This window comes from Phyllobates terribilis, unplaced genomic scaffold (assembly GCF_046119375.1).
Source record: "Phyllobates terribilis strain yellow unplaced genomic scaffold, ASM4611937v1 Scaffold_1__5_contigs__length_1240528914, whole genome shotgun sequence".
NCBI lineage: Eukaryota > Metazoa > Chordata > Amphibia > Anura > Dendrobatidae > Phyllobates > Phyllobates terribilis.
Window position 1 is genome coordinate 510,915,908 of NW_027362761.1, and position 22,706 is coordinate 510,938,613.

Sequence of the window (22,706 nt, forward strand, 5' to 3'; positions counted from 1 at the left end):
ACGTAAAAAAGGCCTTCTGAGTATAATGGTCAAAACGTGACAATTAGCTGGTTAATTAAACTGGTAATGCTGTACCACACATCCAGGTCAAGACAAAAAGTAAGGTAGGACATATCTGTACTGCAAAAAAAAAAAAAAAAAAAAAGATCACAACAGTCTACTAGACTACAATCCACAAAGTCCAAAAGACAAACCAGTCTTGGCCAATAAAGTCCAAAGAGTGTTAAAATTCCACCATTAGGTCTTGTTTACAAGTTGCGTTTTTACCACAGAAAAAAAAATGCAGCATTTTATGGTACCAGCAAAGTGAATGAGATTTCTGAAGTCTCATGCACACGTTGCTTATTTTTCCTTGCAGATCTGAAGCAGCTTCAAACCTGCAGCATGTCAATTCTTTCACTGTTTTTCACACATTCAAATGAATGGGGAAAAAACACATAAAAAATACACACAAACACATTTTTCCTGCCAACACTCCAGTATTTGCATGTTTTTGGTGTAGAAATGTCTGCTGCAAATAGTTAACATGTCCAGATAACCTTATTCTGCTTCTCTTCTGTACAAGTTTGTCTTTCCTTTAACTCAAAAAAATAGGAACGTCTAAAGACACGCAAATAGTCTAGAGCATGGGAGGCCAATTAATTTTCCCAAGGGGCCACACGAGAGACTGGAACTGTTGTGGAGGGCTGAACCAATAGGCTGAAATTAAAGTTTATAGATCATAAGCTTCTTTTATTCAACCATCGTACCTTCCACATAGTATGATGTTCCCACAGCCCTCCCCCACACAGTATGATGTTCCCACAGCCCTCCCCCACACAGTATGATGTTCCCACAGCCCTCCCCCACACAGTATGATGTTCCCACAGCCCTCCCCCACATAGTATGATGTTCCCACAGCCCTCCCCCACACAGTATGATGTTCCCACAGCCCTCCCCCACACAGTATGATGTTCCCACAGCCCTCCCCCACACAGTATGATGTTCCCAAAGCCCTCCCCCATACAGTATGATGTTCCCACAGCCCTCCCCCACACAGTATGATGTTCCCACAGTCCTCCCCCATACAGTATGATGTTCCCAAAGCCCTCCCCTATACAGTATGATGTTCCCACAAACCTCCCCCACAGTATGATGTTCCCACAGCCCTCCCCCACACAGTATGATGTTCCCACAGCCCTCCCCCACACCATATGATGTCCTTATAGCACTCAGACACACAGTATGATCCCCCCACCTTACAGCATGGTATGATGGGCCTCCTCATAGACTGCCTCCCTCGTCATATGACGAGCCTCCTCCCAGTGCCCCACCCCCGCCCTTGAGCAGTATGAGGGATCTCCTCACACAGGTATGATTGCCCCTAAGCACAGTATGATCCCCCACACACAGCTCCCCTATATTTAGTATGAGCCCACACATAGTCCCCCATATAGTATGAGACCCCAAACAGACCCTATAAATTGTGAGACCCCACATTTCCCCCTTATATACAGTGAGCCCCCTATATACAGCATGAATCCACATACAGCCCCCCTATATATAGTATGAGCCCACACACAACTACCCCTATATACAGTATTAGCCAACATACAGCCCCCATATAACCTCTCTATATAGTATGAGCCCCCACATAGCCAACCTATATACAGTATGAGCCCTCACACAGCCCCGTTATATACAGTGAGTCCACACAGCCCCCTATATACTGTATGAGACCCCACACAGTCCACCTATATACAGTATGAGCCCCTACACTGACCCCTTATATTCAGTGAGTACACACACAACCCCCCTATATACACCACGTTCCAAATTATTATGCAGTTATTTTTTATCTGATTTTCCTAAATGGTCGATGCAAGTGAGACAGTATAATGTTCAAATCATCAACCATTAAAGTATAAAACAAATTGGAAAACCCTCCCAATGATGACAGCATTTTTTCTAAACTGAGTTACCAAACATTTTAAAGGTGGTAAAGAATTTAAAATGGTCATTTGTTGAATTTGCAGCATTAAGAGGTCACATTTACTAAAATCAAAAGCTTTTTCAATCAAGAAGATATTAACAGGCCAAGTTTAATGTTAACATAGGAACCCTTCTTTGATACCCCTTCACAATTCTTGCATCCATTGAATTTGTGAGTTTTTAGATTGTTTCTGCTTGCATTTCTTTGTAGGATGTCAGAATAGCCTTCCAGAGCTGCTGTTTTAATGTGAACGGCCTCCCACCCTCATAAGGTCTTTTGCTTGAGGATTCTCCAAAGGTTCTTAATAAGGTTGAGGTCAGGGGAGGAGAGAGGCGACATGAGTTTCTCTCCTTTTATGCCCATAGCAGTCAATGACTCAGAGGTATTTTTTGCAGCATGGGATGGCGCATTGCATGAAGATGATTTTGCTACGGATGGAACGGTTCTTCTTTTTGTATCATAGAAGTGGTCAGTCAGAAACTCAATATACATTGCTGAGGTCATTCTTACACCTTCAGGGACCCTAAAGGGGCCTATCAGCTCCCTCCCCATGATTCCAGCCCAAAACATGATTCTGCTATTCTTCTTGCTGAAGTCACACTCTTGTTGGACATGGTGGCCATCCACCCACTATCCATCCATCTGGACCAACCAGGAGTGAAAGGCACTCATCAGTAAAGAAAACTGTTTTAAAATTAGTCTACATGTATGTCTGGGACCAATGCCAACCGTTTCTGCTTGTGAGCACTGTTTATGGACGGCCGAATAATAAGTTTACCCAAATCGTCAAGCATCTGTAGAATCCTACATCTTGAGATTCACGGGAATCCAGAGGCACCAGCAGATTCAAATGCCTGTTTGCCGCTTGGTAATAGTATTTTAGCAGCTGCTCCCTTAAGCCGATGAATTTGTCTGACAGAAACCTTCCTCATTATGCCTTTATCTGCACGAACCCATCTGTGCTCTGTGTCAGCCAAAAATCTCTTCACAGTGATCAGGCTTAAGGTTTTGTGAAATATCTACAGTTTTCATACATTGTTCAAGGCGTTGCACAATTTGATGCTTTTCGGCAACAGAGAGATCCTTTTCTTTCCCATATTGCTTGAAACCTGTGGCCTGCTTAATAATGTGAACATCGGCACTCTGCTCTGGTCTTTGCTGTGACTGTGCTGTGCACTGTGCTGTGCACTGAGACTACACACAGCAGACGCAATATAATGATGTCTACACGTCTGCTGTCTCAGTCACACATGCTGAATGGTGGGAGAATCTGCCGGTGGCTCCCTGCTCCACCATTATATTCATCACTATCTGCACTCTGAAGATGCTAGGCTGAGGAGGGAGTCCACATGGTGCAGCCGTAGGCCACTCTTCTCAGCTCTTCTGCTGTCTTAGCGGCGGATCGGACAGGAACAATTCAGCGAGTCGTACGTGCCAAGCGAGCCGCAGTTTTCCCAGGTCGGGTCTAGAGCAAAGAAATGGTCCAAGAAAAAGTGTTCTACACACATGAAGTTACAAAAGGTAGTAGAGAGCAGTAACCTACTACCAATGAGTGTTAAGGGGGGTATGTTCTAGACTAGTAGCCTGCTGCTTTGTAAGCAAATATAGTCCCAGAGTTATTGTACAATGATAACAAATGAGAGATGGCACATCACTTATAAAGTCCCGTATACTGGGGAGTGAATAGCAGCTCCTTAACCATAGTACGCAACAGTAAAAATAAAGAAAAGATAGAAACTGCAGGAACAAATACAGTCTCCAGACAAAGACTTCCAGAAACAGCAGATGAATATACAAGAAGCCTGGCGCCTGATATGTCGAGGAAATCTACACTGACAGCCGTCTTCCATTATATGCTTCCCAATAGTGATGAGTACAACACACAAAGGCGAGTCTTCAAAATTCACTCACTGAAAAGCCAATCACTGATTAGGATGGACTCACTCATGGCAGCGTCTATGTGTTCTTCTTACTGGTTTTGGGCCGCATACTGTGACCATGGGATAGGTAAACAACACGTCACCTTTATACTACTATTAGATACTATTTTAATAGTACATCAGTTAAAAACTTTAGATTAAAGACAAAATAAGAGAACTCTCAGAAAAAAAAATTATTAACAACATTTTTTGTTATTGGGATTAATTGCACCTACCGGCAAAAACGCTTCAGTCCTGAACTCAAAATCATCAACTGGTAAACTGAAAAATTAAGGAAAAGGTCAACCATAAAGACTTAATACAGTAAGAACAAGCCTTACTGATGCTTTTACTGCCATAACCGCAGCAGAGATGTAGAATAATAATAATAATAATGTACTATAAATAATATATATATCCAATATATATGCAAATAATGAAAAAATGGAAACAACATTTTCAAAACATCTCGATCAGTATGGAGTAAGAACACCATGAGCAAAAATCCCCGTACCTACAAGCCTTGGCCAATAACAATGAGGTTATTAATGGTGATCTGAAGAATGTTCTGCACGTTGAATGCGTGCAAAAAGTAGCACAAGCAAAATGCGGCCTGGCATTATGTTGATTCGGCTCCCGAACAACTTTGTAGAAATGGCCATACCCCTGGTCACACCAACAAATCAATGTAAGGCTGAGCTGTTCGTGTAGCTGGAATGAAGACTAGAGGGGTCAGGCTACCATACATACAGTGGTGTGAAAAAGTGTTTGCTCCCTTCCTGATTCTTATTCTTTTGCATGTTTGTCACATTTAAATGTTGCAGATCACACAACAAATTTAAATATTAGACAAAATAACACAAGCAAACCCAAAATGCAGTTTTTAAATAAAGGTCTTTATTATTAAGGGAAAAAGAAATCCAAACCAACTGGGCACTGTGTGAAAAAGTGACTGCCCCCCAAACCTAATAACTGGTTAGGCCACCCTTAGCAGCAACAACCTCAATCAAGCGTTTGCGATAACTGGCAATGAGTCTTTTACAACGATCTGGAGGAATTTTGGCCCACTCATCTTTGCAAAATTATTGTAATTCAGCCACATTGGAGGGTTTCTGAGCATGAAACGTCTTTTTCAGGTCATACCACAGCATTTCAATCGAATTAAGGTCAGGACTTTGACTAGGTCACTCCAAAGTCTTAATTTTGTTTTTCTTAAGCCATTCAGAGGTGGACTTTGCTGGTGTGTTTTGGATCATTGTCCTGCTGCATAATCCAATTGTGCTTTAGTTTGAGGTCACGAACAGATGGCCGGACAATCTCCTGTCTTTTTCCTCCAGCAAAATTTTCCTCTTTGACTGCAGAAAAATGTTGCCGCTAGCGGCGCTTGCGCAGTAGCATCTATCGGCAAGAGATAGATGCTATTGTGCACACGCCATTTTGCGGGAGGAAAAAGAAATTTGCCAGCAGCAATATGGCACCGCCGGCCGCGTTTATGCAGTAGCATATCTCAGAAACAGAGAGATACTACTACGCATGTGCGGGCCGTTTTGCTGAATGCAAATTTCAGGTTTGGAACACAATTACACAGGCAGTATTTAAAATAATAGGAAGGTCACTGAAGGCACAGTGACCTGTCAGAGGGCAGACATAGGAATACATAATCAGAGCACAAGATAGAGCCCATCCCCAAAGGCCACACCGAAGCACGAGCATATCATTATGGCAGAAATTAAAATAAAGATTATAAAAGAACTGCGCACAATCATGCTGACAGGTGCGTTTGTAGTTCTTTGGATGTAGTTATGGGGTCTTTTGTGACCTCTTGGATGAGTCATCATTGTGCTCTTGGGGTAATTTTGGTTAGCCAGCCGCTCCTGGGAAGGTTCAACTTGAACTCAGCTTCCCAAAGATGTGATAAAACATAAATTAATTGTGGTTTAAGTGGGAGGGGGGCAATCACTTTTTCACACAGGGCCCTGTAGGTTTGGATTTCTTTTTCCCTTAATAATAAAGACCTTTATTTAAAAACTGCATTTTGTGCTTACTTGTGTTATCTTTGTCTAATATTTAAACTTGTTTTGTGATCTTAAACATTTAAGTGTGACAAACATGCAAAAGAATAAGAATTCAGGAAGGGGGCAATCACTTTTTCACACCACTGTGATGCCACCCCACATCATAATTCCAGGAGTAGGACTGGTGTGACATTCCCTTGTGAAGGCCTATTCACAATATTACCTCCGTAGTCTCCAGACCAATTTCTGGCTATCTTTGTGTCTAAGGTAAAATCGGGACTCATCACTGATAAACCTCCATTCTAGCCTCCATCTGTAGACCTGTAGGGCAACAACACGAAGAGGTGCTTCATGGGGGAACAGTACACTGGTCCTACTCTACTTTGTGGACTATGGCGTGGGGTGGCATAATGCACAGAAACAGGACCCCTCTGGTCTTCATTCCCCGCACACTAACAGTTTGGCATTGCATTAATTTAGTTGCAGAACCAGCTGTATGGTCATTTAACCAAAGTGTACCAGGAGACATTTTTCAACACGACAACTTTAGGCCACAAGCTGCACGTGCCACCAAGGCCTGCAGCGTATCTGTACTTGTCTCCCATCAAGCACATCTGGGAAGTCATTGGACGGCAATTGCATAGGGAGCTGCGAGGCATGCTTGCGCACTGCAGTGTCTCTGAAGGATGGCATGCTGTATTGCAGCGTTCTGCTACCATCCAGCCTGCCACCTCAATGCCGTCCCAGCGTGGGAGAATTCTTCTGCTCAAGCGGTGACGTCATTTGCCGGCACCGCATGCGCAGGAGAATTCTCCCACGCTGTCAGTGACGTGCATGAGGTGAGCTGAGTTCACTGGACATGAACTCGGCTCATCTTGATGCCGTCACAGACAGACAGTGAGGAGCTTCTCAGTAACTGCGGCATGGCAAGCTGGATGGCAGCGTTCTGCTGCGATGCAGCCTGTCAGGTCAATGTAGCAGCGCTGAAGCCGTCCTGGGAACCATGGAAGGGTAAGGATGAGGTTGGTTTATTATTTTACTTTTATTGCAGGAGATCGTTGGCTTCAGCTGGAATGGGCGTGACGGTAAGTAGAGTTTAATTTAGAACATTAAAGAATTGTGTCTTTATTTAAATTAAAGGACTTTATTCCGGGTGTTTGTTGTTTTTTTTTTAACTTTCACTATGGGGTTAGTAATGGGGGTGTCTTATAGATGCCTCTCCATTATTAACCTGGGCTTGATGTCAGCTGGCATTATAAGCGGACATCAACCCCAACCCTATTACCCCACTGCCACCGCTACAGGGCAGTGGGAAGAGCGAGGCTAAGTGCCAGAATTGGCGCATCCTATGGATGCGCCATTTCTGAGGCGACTGACGGCTGGTGTTTCTAGCCTGGAAGGGGGCCAATATTCAAGGCACCCTTCCTGGGCTATTAATATCAGCCCCCAGCTGTCGACCTAGCCTTTGCTAGCTATTAAAATAGGGGGACCCCACGTCATTTTTTTGAGGGTCCCCCATTTTAATAGCTAGTAAAGGCTAGGTATTCAGCTGGGGGCTGATATTAGTAGCCTGGGAAGCTCCGTGGGTATTACCCCCTTCCCAGGCTTCAAACATCTGCCCCAGCCATCTGCTTAACCTCCGCTAGAGACTAAAATTAAGGGGAACCCCACGCCAATTTTTTTTTTTAATAAATCCTTTATTTTAACACTAAATGACAAATACAATAACCAACACTGTCACTGTACTTATATATGTGACTGACATGTTTCTATCTATCTAATCTATGTGTGATGCTCTATTCTTTCTGTTCTAAATTGTCGGGTACCGGTGTATGCCGCTGATGAATTGCCGGCCGGCTTTTTTAAAGAGACGGGTGCATGAAAATCAGAGGGCACTAGTGTGTTCCAAGTGCCCTGCTATGTTTTTCATGCACCCTTCTATATACCCTGCCTGTCTGGCTATATATTCTGCCTGCCTGATGTTTAATTGAGCATGGTTCCCATTGATTTGGGCAATTTTTGACCTTCTGCAGACCGCCGGAGGGGACCGCCAGAAAAATGCACAAGTTTCCCATAGACTTACATTGGGCTCGTTGCTCGGGTCGAGCACCCAAGTATTCCAATGTGCTCGACCCGAGCAACGAGTACCCGAGCATTTTAGTGCTCGCTCATCACTAATCAAGATGTTTTGAAAAATTTTGTTTCCCTCTATTCATAATTTGCAGATCTGTCACATGTCTATGCATCCTGTGATTTCCACCATTCCATTACTTTTCCTTCTTGGTGTTGCAATTTCAATATTGAAGAGTGTGTGTGTGTGTATATATATATATATATATATATATATATTACATATATATATGTGTGTATATATATTACATATATATATATATATATATATATATATATATATATATATATATATATATATATATATATATATATATATATATATATATATATATATATATACATATATATATATATATATATATAAACATATATATATACACATACACACACACACAAATACACAGTTGAAACCAGAAGTATACTATATAAAAAAGACACATATGCATGTTTTTCTCAATATCTGACATGAATCAGAATAAAACTTTCCCGTTTTAGGTCACTTAGGATTACCATAATTTGTAATACTTGCCAAGTGCCAGAATAATGAGTGAGAGAGAATGTTTTAAGACATTATTACTTACTGCAAAGTCAAAAGTTTACATACACTAAGATTACTATGCCTTTAAACAATTCTAGACTGCCCATATGATGATGTCATGTGTTTAGAAGCTTCTGTTTTTTGGCACCATCTGAGTTAATTAGAGACACACCTGTGGATGTATTTTAATGCACACCTGAAACACACTGCTTCTTTGTGTAGCATCATGAGAAGTCATAAGAAATCAGCCAAGATATCAGGAAGAGAATTGTGGACTTGTACAAGTCTGGCTCATCCTTGGGTACAATTTCAAGATGCTTGAAGGTGCCTCGTTCATCTGTACAAACAATTATATGCAAGTACAAACAAGATGGGAATGTCCAATCATCATTCCGCTCAGGAAGGAGATGGGTTCTGTGTCCAAAAAATGAATGTGCTTAGGTCCGACATGTGTGTATCAACCCAAGGACAAAAGCAAAAGACCTTGTGAAGATGATGGTGGAAGCTGGTAAGATTGTGTTAATATCCACAGTGAAACAAGTACTGCATCAACATGAGCTGAAAGGCCACTCTGCCAGGAAGAAGCCATTACTCCAAAAGAAACATAAAAAAGCCAGATTAATGTTTGCAAATGCACACAGGAACAAAGGCCTTAAGTTTTGGAGACATGTCCTATGGTTTGATGAAACTAAAATTTAACTTGTTGGGCATAATGACCATCGTTACGTTTGGAGGAAAAAGGGAGAAGCTTCAAAGCCTAAGAACACCATCCCAACTGTGAAACACGCACGTGGTAGCATAATGTTGTGGGGTTGTGTTGCTGCAGGAGGGACTGGTGCACTTCACAAAATAGATGGCATCATGAGAAAAAGAAGATTATGTGGCAATACTGAAGCAACATCTCAAGACATAAGCCAGGAAGTTAAAGTTTGGGGGGAAATGGGTCTTCCAAATGGACAATCACCCGAAGCATACTGCCAAAATGGTAACAAAGTTTACAAAGGATAACAAAGTCAATGTTTTGGAGTGGCCATCACAAAGCCCTGATCTCAATCCTATTGAAAATTTATGGTCAAAGCTGAAAAGGCAAGTGCGAGCAAGGCAACCTACAAACCTGGATCAGTTACACCAGTTTTGTCAGGAGGAATGGGCCCAAATTCCGACCAACTATTGTGAGAATCTTGTGGAAGGATATCCCAAACGTTTCACCCAAGTCATTCAGTTTAAGGGCAATGGTACCAAATACTAAAGAAATGTATGTAAACTTTTGACTTTGCAGTAAGTAATAAAAATGCCTTAAAACATTCTCTCTCATTAATCTGGCATTTGGCAAATATTAACCCCTTTACCCCCGAGGGTGGTTTGCACGTTAATGACCAGGCCAATTTTTACAATTCTGACCACTGTCACTTTATGAGGTAATTACTCTGGAAAGCTTCAACGGATCCCCCTGATTCTGAGACTGTTTTTTCGTTACATATTGTACTTCATGATAGTGGTAAAATTTCTTCGACATCACTTGCGTTTACTTGTGAAAAAAACGGAAATTTGGCAAAAATTTTGCAATTTTCAAACTTTGAATTTCCAAGTCCTTAAATCAGAGAGATATGTCACACAAAATAGTTAATAAATAACATTTCCCACATGTCTACTTTACATCAGCACAATTTTGAAACCAAATTTTTTTTTTTGTTAGGGAGCTATAAGGGTTAAAAATTGACCAGCGATTTCTCATTTTTCCAACAAAATTTACAAAATCATTTTTTAGGGAGCACATCACATTTGAAGTGACTTTGAGGGGCCTTTATGACAGAAAATACCCTAAAGTGACAATATTCTAAAAACTGCACAAAACCACATTCAAGAAGTTTTTTTAACCCTTCAGGTGCTTCACAGGAATTTTTGGAATGTGGAAGAAAAAAATGAACATTTATTTTTTTTCACAAAAATGTTACTTTAGACCCCAATTTTTTTTATTTACACAAGGGTATCATTAAAAATGAACCCCAAAATTTGTTGTGCAATTTCTCCTGAGCAAGCTGATACCCCATATGTGGGGAAAAAACACTGTTTGGGCGCACTGCAGGGTTCTGAAGGGAAGGAGCGCCCACAAGTGAACTCATTTTGTAAACTAGACCCCTCAGGGATTGTATCAAGGGGTATAGTGAACATTTTGAACCCGGAGGTACGATACAGAATTTGATAACATTAGGTCATCATATTGTATAAGTTGTCACTAGTCTTGAGTGCAAGAGCTCGCTACTTGAGTTTGCTTCGGGTACTCCGGTATGCACCAAGTATCGCGGGTGCTCAAGTGACATGCTCGAGTCCCCACCCGCATGTTTCACTGTTATTAGACACCCAAAAAAGACCATGCAGGATCGCTCATGAATGGCAGGCAATCCCCGCAAGGTTATTTTGGCTGTATAACAGCTGCAAAACATTTGGGGCGGAGACTCGAGCATGTCATATAGCATCCGCTATACCCGCTCAAACTCAAGTAGCGAGCACTTGAGCTCAACATTAGTCGCCATAGTGTCATCATTTTTTTTCTTAACTTCTGAAAAAATCCCAACCCCAACACAAGCCTAACACCAACCCTAATACAACCCCAGCCCTAACCTTAGCCCAACCCTAACCCTAGCACAACCCTAACCCTAGCTCAACCCTAACTCTAGCCCAACCCTAACCACAGCCCAACCCTAGCACAACCCTAACCCTAGAGTTTATTTTTTACGCTGTTCCTCGTGCAGTTTAAGTGATTAAACGACTTTATTCTTCGGGTCGGTGCAATTACAGCGATACTAGATTCATATCGGGTTTTTATGATTGACAGCTGTCACACTAAAAAAACTTTTTTTTGTAAAGACTAGTTTTTGCATCGCCATATTTTGAGAGCTATAATTTTTCCATATTTCGGCTGACAGAGTCATGTGATGGCTTGTTTTTTGCTGGACAAGTTGACGGTTTTATTGGTACCATTTTCGGACACGTGACATTTTTTGATCGCTTTCTATTCCGATTTTTGTTAGGCAGAATAAACAAAAACCAACAATTCAGGATTTTTTTTTTTATGCCGTTTTGCGTGTCGTAAAATTGATAAGGTAGCTTTACTCTTCGGATCAGTACGTTTACAGCGGTACCACATTTATATTGTTTTTTTATATGTTTTGGTGCTTTTACACAATAAAAACTATTTTATAGAAAAAATAATTGTTTTTGCATCGCTTTATTCTGAGAGTTATAACTTTTTTATTTTTCGGCTGATGGAGCTGTATGGCGGCTTGTTTTTTGCGAGACAAGATAACGTTTTCAGCGGTGCCATTTTTATTTACATTAGCCTTTATGATAGCGTTTTATTCCATTTTTTGTTTGGCGGTATGCTGATAAAGCATCGTTTTAAGTTTTGTTTTGTTGTTTTTGTTTTTTTTTTACCGTGTTCACTAAAGGGGTTATCTAGTGGGACACTTTTATAGGTCAGGTCGTTCCGGACGCGGCAATACCAAATATGTGTACTTTTATTGGTTTATTTTTTTTCCCATAAGATTATTTATTTATGGGTACAATATATATAATTTTTTATTATTTTCATTTTTTAATATTTTTACAATTTTTTTTATTATTTTTTTTCACTTTCTGACATTTTTATTACTTTTACACATTGTCCCACTATGGGACTTTCACTTTTTGCAGCCTCACGGCTGTATAGCATAGTGAGCAGCAGCTCCCTATGCTATACAGCCTGTCAGGGAGAAGTTACTTTGGTCGTGCACTGCGCATGACCAAAGTAACTTCCTGCCTCCTGGTGACCCGGATGTTGTCATGATGACATCGGGTCACCATGACAACAGCCGGGACCGGACTCAGACGCCGCAGGACGCCGGCAGAGAAGGTAAGTATCGCGCTTTCCTCCTCTTGCCACCGGAATGCTGCGATCGATTTCGATTGCAGCATTTCTGGGGTTAATGTGCAGGGAGCGGTGCGGGACCACTTCCTGCACATTGTCACAGCTGACACCCGGCGGTGATCTCGCCCGCACCGCTTGTGTGCGGGCGAAATCGTCAAGGCGTACTAATACGCATCTGGCCCAGGGCACAGATACGTATTAGTACGCCTTGGGCCGGAATGGGGTAAAACATTATGGTAATCCTAATTGACTATATATATATATATATATATATATATATATATATATATATACTACTCAAAAAAATAAAGGGAACACTTAAACAACAGAATATAACTCCAAGTAAATCAAACTTCTGTGAAATCAAAATGTCCACTTAGGAGGCAACACTGATTGACAATCAATTTCACATGCTGTTGTGCAAATGGAATAGACAATAGATGGAATTATTGGCAATTATCAAGACCCACTCAATAAAGGAGTGGTTCTGCAGGTGGGGACCACAGACCACATCTCAGTACCAATGCTTTCTGGATGATGTTTTGGTCACTTTTGAATGTTGGTTGTGCTTTCACACTTGTGGTAGCATGAGACAGACTCTACAACCCACAGAAGTTGCTCAGGTAGTGCAGCTCATCCAGGATGGCACATCAATGCGAGCTGTGGCAAGAAGATTTGCTGTGTCTGTCAGCGCAGTGTCCAGAGGCTGTAGGCGCTATCAGGAAACAGGCCAGTACACCAGGAGACGTGAAGGAGGCCGTAGGAGGGCAACAACCCAGTCGCAGGACCGCTACCTCCTCCTTTGTGCAAGGAGGAACAGGAGGAGCACTGCCAGAGCCCTGCAAAATGACCTCCAGCAGGCCACAAATGTGCATGTGTCTGCACAAATGATTAGAAACCGACTCCATGAGGGTGGTATGAGGGCCCAACGTCCACAGATGGGGGTTGTGCTCACAGCCCAACACCATGCAGAACGCTTGGCATTTGCCACAGAACACCAGGATTGGCAAAGTTGCCACTGGCGCCCTGTGCTCTTCACAGATGAAAGCAGGTTCACACTGAGCACATGTGACAGAAGTGACAGAGTCTGGAGACGCCGTGGAGAGCGATCTGCTGCCTGCAATATCCTTCAGCATGACCGGTTTGGCAGTAGGTCAGTAATGGTGTGGGCTGGCATTTCTTTGGAGGGCTGCACAGCCCTCCTTGTGCTCGCCAGAGGAAGCCTGACTGCCATTAGGTACCGAGATGATATCCTCAGACCCCTTGTGAGACCATATGCTGGTGTGGTTGGCCCTGGATTCCTCCTAAAGCAGGACAATGACAGACCTCATGAGTGCCAGCAGTTCCTACAAGATGAAGGCATTAAAGCTATGGACTGGCCCGCCCGCCCGTTCCCCAGACCTAAATCCGATTGAGCTGATCCAACTTTGATGCAATGTCCTTAAAACAAGTCAAATTGAGGCTCAGTATTGTGTGTGGCCTCCGTGTGCCTGTATAACCTCTTTACAACGTCTGGGCATGCTCCTGATGAGGTTGCGGATGGTTTCCTGTGGGATCTCCTCCCAGACCTGGATTAAAGCATCCGCCAACCTCTGGACAGTCTGTGGTGCAACGTGACGTTAGTGGATGGAGCGAGACATGATGTCCCAGATGTGCTCAATTGGATTCAGGTCTGGGGAACGGGCGGGCCAGAGCATAGCTTCAATGCCTTCATCTTGCAGGAACTGCTGACACACTCCAGCCACATGAGGTCTGGCATTGTCCTGCATTAGGAGGAACCCAGGGCCAAACACACCAGCATATGGTCTCACAAGGGGTCTGAGGATATCATCTCGGTACCTAATGGCAGTCAGGCTACCTCTGGCGAGCACAAGGAGGGCTGTGCGGCCCTCCAAAGAAATGCCACCCCACACCATTACTGACCCACTGCCAAACCGGTCATGCTGAAGGATGTTGCAGGCAGCAGATCGCTCTCTACGGCGTCTCCAGACTCTGTCACGTTTGTCACATGTGCTCAGTGTGAACCTGCTTTCATCTGTGAAGAGCACAGGGCGCCAGTGGCGACTTTGCCAATCCTGTTGTTCTGTGGCAAATGCCAAGCGTCCTGCACGGTGTTGGGCTGTGAGCACAACCCCCATCTGTGGACATCGGACCCTCATACCACCCTCATGGAGTCGGTTTCTAACCGTTTGTGCAGACACATGCACATTTGTGGCCTGCTGGAGGTCATTTTGCAGGGCTCTGGCAGTGCTCCTCCTGTTCCTCCTTGCACAAAGGAGGAGGTAGCGGTCCAGCTGCTGGGTTGTTGCCCTCCTACAGCCTCCTCCACGTCTCCTGATGTACTGGCCTGTCTCCTGGTAGTGCCTCCAGCCTCTGGACACTACGCTGACAGACACAACAAACCTTCTTGCCACAGCTCGCATTGATGTGCCATCCTGGATGAGCTGCACTACCTGAGCAACTTCTGTGGGTTGTAGAGTCCGTCTCATGCTACTAGGAGTGTGAAAGCACAACCAACATTCAAAAGTGACCAAAACATCATCCAGAAAGCATTGGTACTGAGATGTGGTCTGTGGTCCCCACCTGCAGAACCACTCCTTTATTGAGTGGGTCTTGATAATTGCCAATAATTTCCATCGATTGTCTGTTCCATTTGCACAACAGCATGTGAAATTGATTGTCAATCAGTGTTGCTTCCTAAGTGGACAGTTTGATTTCACAGAAGTTTGATTTACTTGGAGTTATATTCTGTTGTTTAAGTGTTCCCTTTATTTTTTGGAGCAGTGCATATATGTGTATATATAGTTATAGTGTGTGTGTTTCTACTGTTATCTGCCCCAACAGTCACATGTTTTCGTTGAATACTGTACATAGGTTTACTATTATGAACGGACAATCACTTTATATTATTAAAATGCTAATAATAATAATTTTCCTACATGGCGGACCCTTGTCATTCATTACAATGGGACCCATGTAAAGTTTGGAAAATGTGGCCATATTCACTAAACAAACGCTGTTGTCACTGTCACCGTTCATATTTGGTAATCAATTATTTCTATTTTCAGAAGCTTAAACAGTTTTAAGGGCAAAGTGGGACAGCAGTGCTCAGCAGGAGCAAAATGATTTTAATTAGAATAGCATTTATGAATAGAGCAACATATTTCCATTCACACATAGCCAAAGGATATCCAACTTCAAGGTTGTAGCTGTCTCAATGCGAACCTGGAAGACAAGAACACAAAAGATAAAACAAACCACTGTCATTAAAGGTGCTGGTTATGCGGCATTACTACAGCATTATGTAAATACATTGTAACGGGGTTAACACACATATTTTTAAAGGGAAGAAAAAAATAGATAAAGAAACAAAATGTCATTGTAAATAAATTCTTATACACCTCTTATTAGCAAATCACATTTGTTTTGTCTACTGAGGTAATCATTGTAGCATATAAAAATGGCCGCTTACTTGTTACTCTAACAGATACCGGTCCTAGAACGTTAATAAGACAGATAACTCCGAGTACTTGCAGTAGGTCGCTGCATCACTGGATGAGTAGGACAATGTGACCTCCATTGGACGTTCCAATATTGGAGCTATCAGGAGGGCATCGATAAGAAGAGGCTGCTCTCAATGCTTTCCACCTTGTCTTTGTGATATAACACTGGAGATATCGGGCGTGCGGAGGTAAGAAAAAGCCTCTCATAGTGCTGTCTATCCGGTCTATCTGAACCAATACTGAAAATAAAAGGAGTATAAGAGGAGGCTGTTCATACTGTTGTCTACTCTGTCTGATATACCAGTTGTGATGAGGTAAGAAGAGGCAGCTCACCTCACACTACTGTTGACCCTGTCTATCTAATCTAATTTTGGAGATATCAGGGTGCTGAGGTAAGAAGAAGCTGCTCACACTGCTTTCCGTCCTGTCTATGTGATTTAATACTGGAGATACCAGGGGTGCTGAGGTAAAATGATGCTGCTTACACTGCTGTCCACCATATCTATGTAATCTAATACTGGAGATACCAGAGGTGCTGAGGTAAAATGATGCTGCTTACACTGCTGTCCACCATATCTATGTAATCTAATACTGGAGATACCAGAGGTGCTGAGGTAAAATGATGCTGCTTACACTGCTGTCCACCATATCTATGTGATCTAATGCTGGAGATACCAGGAGTGCTGAGGTAAGAAGAGGCTGCTCACACTGCTGTCCTCCCTGTCTATCTGATCTAATACTGGAGATACCAGGAGTGCTGAGGTAAGAAGGGGCTGCTTATACTGCTGTCCACCCTGATCTAAAACAGGGCAGCACGGTGGCTCAGTAGTTAGCACTGTTGCTTTGCAGTGCTGGGGGCTTGGGTTCAAACCCCACCGAGGACAACATCTGCAAGGAGTTTGTATGCTCTCCCCGTGTTTGCGTGGGTTTTCTCTGGCTTCCTCCCACACTCCAAAGACATACTGATAGGGAATTTAGATTGTGAGCCCCAATGGGGACAGTGATAATAATGTCTGTAAAGCAATGTGGAATTAATGGCGCTATATAAGTGAGTAAAATAAATAAAAAAATAAAATAATACTGGAAATATCAGGAGTGCTGAGGTAAGAAGATGTTGCTCATACTGCTATCCACACTGTATCTGCTAATATAATAATGGAGATATCGTGGGGTGCTGAAGTAGGAAGAAGCTGCTTACAGTCATGGCCAAAAGTATTGAGAATGAGACAAATAGTAATATTTCCAAAGTTTACTGCTTCATTTTTTGTAATGGCAATTTGCATATACTCCTGAATGTCAAAGAGTGATCAGCTTAACAGCAATTACTGTACTTGCAAAGTCAATATTTGCCCAGAAAATGAACTTTAACCCCCAAAACACATTTCAACATCATTGCAGTCCTGCCTTAAAAGGAGCAGCTAACATCGTTTTAGTGATTGATCCATTAACACAGGTGTGGGTGTTGATGAGGACAGGGCTGGCGATCAATCAGTCATGATTAAGTAAGAATGACATAACTGGACACTTTAAAAGGAGGCTGGTTCTTGGTATCATGGTTTCTCTTCAGTTAACCATGGTTATCTCTAAAGAAACACGTGCAGCCATCATTGCACTGCACAAAAATGGCCTAACAGGGAAGAGTATCGCAGCTACAAAGATTGCACCTCAGTCAACAATCTATCGCATCATCAAGAACTTCAAGGAGAGAGCTTCCATTGTTGTCAAAAAGGCTCCAGGGCGCCCAAGAAAGACCAGCAAGCGCCAGGACCGTATCTTAAAACTGTTTCAGCTGCGGGATCGGACTACCAGCAGTGCCGAGCTTGCTCAGGAATGGCAGCAGGCTGGTGTGAGTGCTTCTGCACGCACTGTGAGGCGGAGACTGTTTGAGCAAGGGCTGGTTTCAAGGAGGGCAGCAAAGAAGCCACTTCTCTCCAGAAAAAACATCAGGGACCAACTGATATTCTGCAAAAGGTATAGGGAGTGGACTGCTGAGGACTGGGGCAATGTCATTTTCTCTGATGAATCCCCTTTTCGATTGTTTGGGACATCTGGAAAACAGCTTATTCGGAGAAGAAGAGGTGAGCGCTACCACCAGTCTTGTCTCATGCCAACTGTAAAGCATCCTGAAACCATTCATGTGTGGGGTTGCTTCTCAGCCAAGGAAATCGGCTCACTCACAGTCTTGCCTAAAAACACAGCCATGAATAAAGAATGGTACCAAAATGTCCTCCAAGAGCAACTTCTCCCAACCGTCCAAGAGCAGTTTGGTGCCCAAAAATGCCTTTTCCAGCATGATGGAGCACCTTGCCATAAAGCAAAGGTGATAACAAAATGGCTCATGGAACAAAACAGAGATTTTGGGTCCATGGCCTGGAAACTCCCCAGATCTTAATCCCATTGAGAACTTGTGGTCAATCATCAAGAGACGGGTGGACAAACAAAAACCAACAAATTCTGGCAAAATGCAAGCATTGATTATGCAAGAATGGACTGCTATCAGTCAGGATTTGGTCCAAAAGTTGATTGAGAGCATGCCAGGGAGAATTACAGAGGTCTTGAAGAAGAAGGGGCAACACTGCAAATATTGACTTGCTGCATTAACTCATTCTAACTGTCAATATAACCTATTGGTACTCAAAATATGATTGCAATTATATTTCTGTATGTGATATAAACATCAGACAAACACTAATAAAAACCAGAGGCCAGCAGATCATGTGAAAATATAATTTTGGTGTCATTCTCAAAACTTTTGGCCATGACTGTACACTGCTGATCACATTGCTGTGCACCCTTTCTTTCTAATCTAATACTGGAGACATCAGGGGTGTTGAGACTAATAGGCCACTCACACTGCTGTCCTCCTTTTCAGATTTCAGATCTATATCAAAGTGCAATCACCCTTTCTATATATTATAGTGATCACAAGCATCAGGCCTGTACACTTTGGTAGCGATCTGAAATAAGGAAGGGATAGAATTTTACACAAATGAATTTGGACTTTTCCTACAGCTTTAGTAAAACTCACAGCATGCTCAGATAGATGATTGACAGCCTGCGCATGCTATTGCATGCTGAGAGTAGTAGTTTCAGAACAGCTAGATCGCTGCAGGTTTTTGACCTATCTTGTACTCTACACCCTTGAATACTCCATAGCCCTTTTCTGTGGAGCCACATTTTCCAACATTCACCTGAATACTTTAAGTGCTTATTATTATTTTTGAAACAAATAAAAGTTACATATTGAAAGGGATTTTCCTGTTTGGACATTTCCAACTTGTTATAGAGTCCCATGACAATAAGCAAATCACAGTGTCTCCACGCTGGGACCCCAAGCCTCCCGCTGTAATTTGTGGGGAAACCTGGCAGAAAGCATTTTCCTGTAGCGCCACCACAGGAGATATAAAGTATTACACAAAACCTATTGAAATCAATTGGTTGTCTGTGTAATACAGGACAGGTCCTCCAGAAAAAGAGGCGTTCTCTTTGTAATGGCCATTCATTCTGGCCAAGAGATGAGGACCAAATTAACTAAAGCACAATATTCTAATAGAGGATACAAAAATGGACAGCGCCTTTAGTGATCGCATTTGATTATTGGCATCAGTATTTGGGTCACAGATCCTGTACTTTAGGGTCCGGTCACACGCTGTGGACAGGCCATGTGGACAAAATTGTGCCCACCTGCGATGAGCCAATGTCCGCACAATTGTGAAAAAAAGTCACTTAGCCATTAGCCAAGCCACAGTGTGTGCTCACACTCTTGTGGTATATGTTCACACATTGCGTTTTTGCAGCGGTTTTTTAATGCTTTTTATATGCAAATTAAAAACTGCTTTTTACAGTACCAGCAAAAGCTCTGAGATGTCAGAAATCTCATGCACACGATTGCTTTTTTTCCCTGACAATTGGAAAACTGCTGCTTTTGTGTAAACTGCAGCATGTCAATTCTTTCAGCGTATTTGCACCATGGAAAGCAGTGAAAAAATGCAAAAACGCTGCAAAAAAACAGCAAACATGCATTTTTGCTGCTTTTTTTGTGAATGAGACTAACTTTATTAAACATGTACTGTAAACAAATGACACATATAATCTGCACCAAAAACGCAACAAAACCTGCTTTTTGTAATCAGCTTTTTTTATTGCCACGAGAGCAGGCTTTGGCTGCAAAAAAACCACAGCAAAAAAGCAACGTGTGAAAATAGACATTTACTTCTCTCTGCTACAAGATCATATTCAATGTGCCAAGTCAGGATAAGTGGAGGCATTCCTTTTGATCAGCGTTATGTTGTGGTTTCCAATCAGTATAGATTACACAGAGAATATATACAGCGGGTGAAATAAACATTTAACACGTCACCAATTTTCTAGGAAAATACATTCCTAAAGGTGCTATTGACATGAAATTCTCAGCACAGGTCAGTAACTCATCATCCAATCCACACAGGCAAAGAAATCAACCATAGATGTCCATAAATTAAGATGCTTTCTTTCCTGCACAATTACTTTCTGACCAACTCTCTCAATCTGCTGGCCCTCACTGTAACCTGGATCCAGGATTCTGACAAAGTCTCCCCTGCCACTATTTCTCATGGCGGCTTGCATTTTTCCCATTCCCCCGAGACCTGCGAACAGACTTGGTGGTGGAGTCGGCCTACTCCTGTCCCCACAATGCACCTTCCAGGTCATCCCCCCCAGTTCCATCACTCTCATTCCCTTCTTTTGAGGTCCACACCATCAGACTCTTCCATCCCCTCTCCCTCAGAGTAGCGGTCGTATACCGTTCCCCAGGCTCACCCACCCAGTTCCTTGACCATTTTTCTGTCTGGCTGCAGCACTTCATGTACTCAGATTTACCAACCCTTATCCTGGGAGACTTTAGCATCCCCATAAACGGCCCCACCTCCTCATCCGCATCCCAGCTTCTATCTTTAACCACTTCTCTTGGCCTCTCACAGCTTTCAACCTCTGAGACGCACAAAGATGGAAACACCCTTGATCTGGTCTTTTTCCGGCTTTGTTCAATCCTCTACCTAGATAACTCCCCTCTTCCCTATCTGATCATAACATTCTCTCCTTCACGCTCACAAATCCTCGCCCGCCCCAGCACACTCCTAAGTATCACACATTCAGACATCTACAAGCCGTTAACCCTCATACGCTTACAGACTCCCTTCACTCATCAATGTCTCCAATCTCCTCTTTTTCCGGTCCTGATCTGGCTGTAAACTACTACAATGACACTCTCAGAAGCACACTGGACCAAGTAGCTCTACACACAGAGTAAAACAGCCCTGGCTCACACCGCAAACCCGATTTCTCCAGTGATGCTCTAGAAGTGCCGAACGCCTATCGAGGAAAACTCGCACACTAGAAAACTTTATCCACTATAAATTTATGTTAAAAACATATAACTCTGCCCTTCACCTCCCTGATCTCCTCACTATCCAACAACCTCAAAAACCTCTTCGACACTTTCACTCCCTCCTCCTCAGTCCTAAAGCCTAGTCCCCCATCACGGACATTTGTGCTGAGGACTTGGCCTCCTACTTCACAGAGAAAATAGGCACCATCCGTCAGGAAATTAGCTCCCAGCCACCAGTGCCGTGACTCCCACCCCCCCCACATCCCCTCTGGATCACTCTCCACATTTGACCCAGTCACAGAAGAAGAAGTCTCCAGGCTCCTCCCTTCTTCTCATCCCACTACATGCACCACTGACCCCATCACCTCACATCTACTCCAGTCTCTTTCTTCAGTCGTCACTACTCACCTAACTAAAATCTTCAACCTCTCCCTCTCTTCTGGTATCTTCTCCTCCTCCTTCAAACACTCCATCATTACTCCATTATTAAAAAAGCCCTCTCTTGACCTTTCCTGCACAAACAACTACAGATCAGTCTCCAATCTTCCCTTCATCTCTAAACTCTTGGAGTGCCTGGTCTACTCCTGCCTTACCAGTTACCTCTCCACTCACACTCTTCTAGACCCATCACAGTCTGGCTTCCGCCCCCTACATTCTACAGAAACTGCAATCATCAAAGTAACCAATGACCTTCTTACAGGAAAACGTAATGGTGACTACTCTCTGCTCATTCTTCTTGACCTCTCTGCAGCTTTCGACACTGACTGTTGTATATGAACCTCTGAATTGTAAAGCGCTGCGGAATATGTTGGCGCTATATAAATAAAGATTATTATTATAATTGACGCGCCCCCTGGGCCATATTCTTTAGTGGGAATATCCGGAGCCGGATCAGATGGGGGTTGTAGTCTTCCGAGTGGCTGTGACCCGGTCCGTGCCCAGGGTGTCAAACTCAGTTGTATGTGGCAGTCCTACAGATGTTATAAGTTCTTAATGTCGACTACGCCACCCGTTGTGTTGCGGTCACTATGGCCGCCGCTGCAGCAGGGTCCGCTGAGGCTGATGGTGTAGGTGCAGCTTGTGATGGTATAACCCCCAACGGGTGGGGTATAGCCTCAGGGGATCAGGTGCAGAGGATGGGAGTTGTGGTGGTACAGTGTAGACGGCAATCAGAGACAGAGTCGGGTTCTGCAGTTTAGGATGTTTTACTCACTGCTGATGTTCTGGTCACTCCAGCTTCGAGTGACCTCCCGAGCCGTGCTGCGTCCACCAGGTTCTGGATCCGGCCAACTCCCAAATAAGTCCGGAGCGTGACCCTGAGCTCTCCTTCAGTCCTTTCTCTGGCCGTCCCCAC

General features: G+C 43.2%; 1 protein-coding gene across 1 annotated transcript in view; it reads right to left on the reverse strand.

Annotated features, from left to right (window-relative positions):
* The window catches only part of IPO11 (importin 11), a 590,907-nt gene that overhangs the window by 325,458 nt on the left and 242,743 nt on the right, over window positions 1–22,706 (reverse strand). The window contains exons 16-17 of the mRNA XM_073680251.1: window positions 15,681–15,709; window positions 4,128–4,173 (exon numbers count right to left, since the gene is read on the reverse strand). Of these exons, the coding sequence (XP_073536352.1) occupies window positions 4,128–4,173; window positions 15,681–15,709 (75 nt within the window). The remainder of the gene's footprint in view (window positions 1–4,127; window positions 4,174–15,680; window positions 15,710–22,706) is intronic.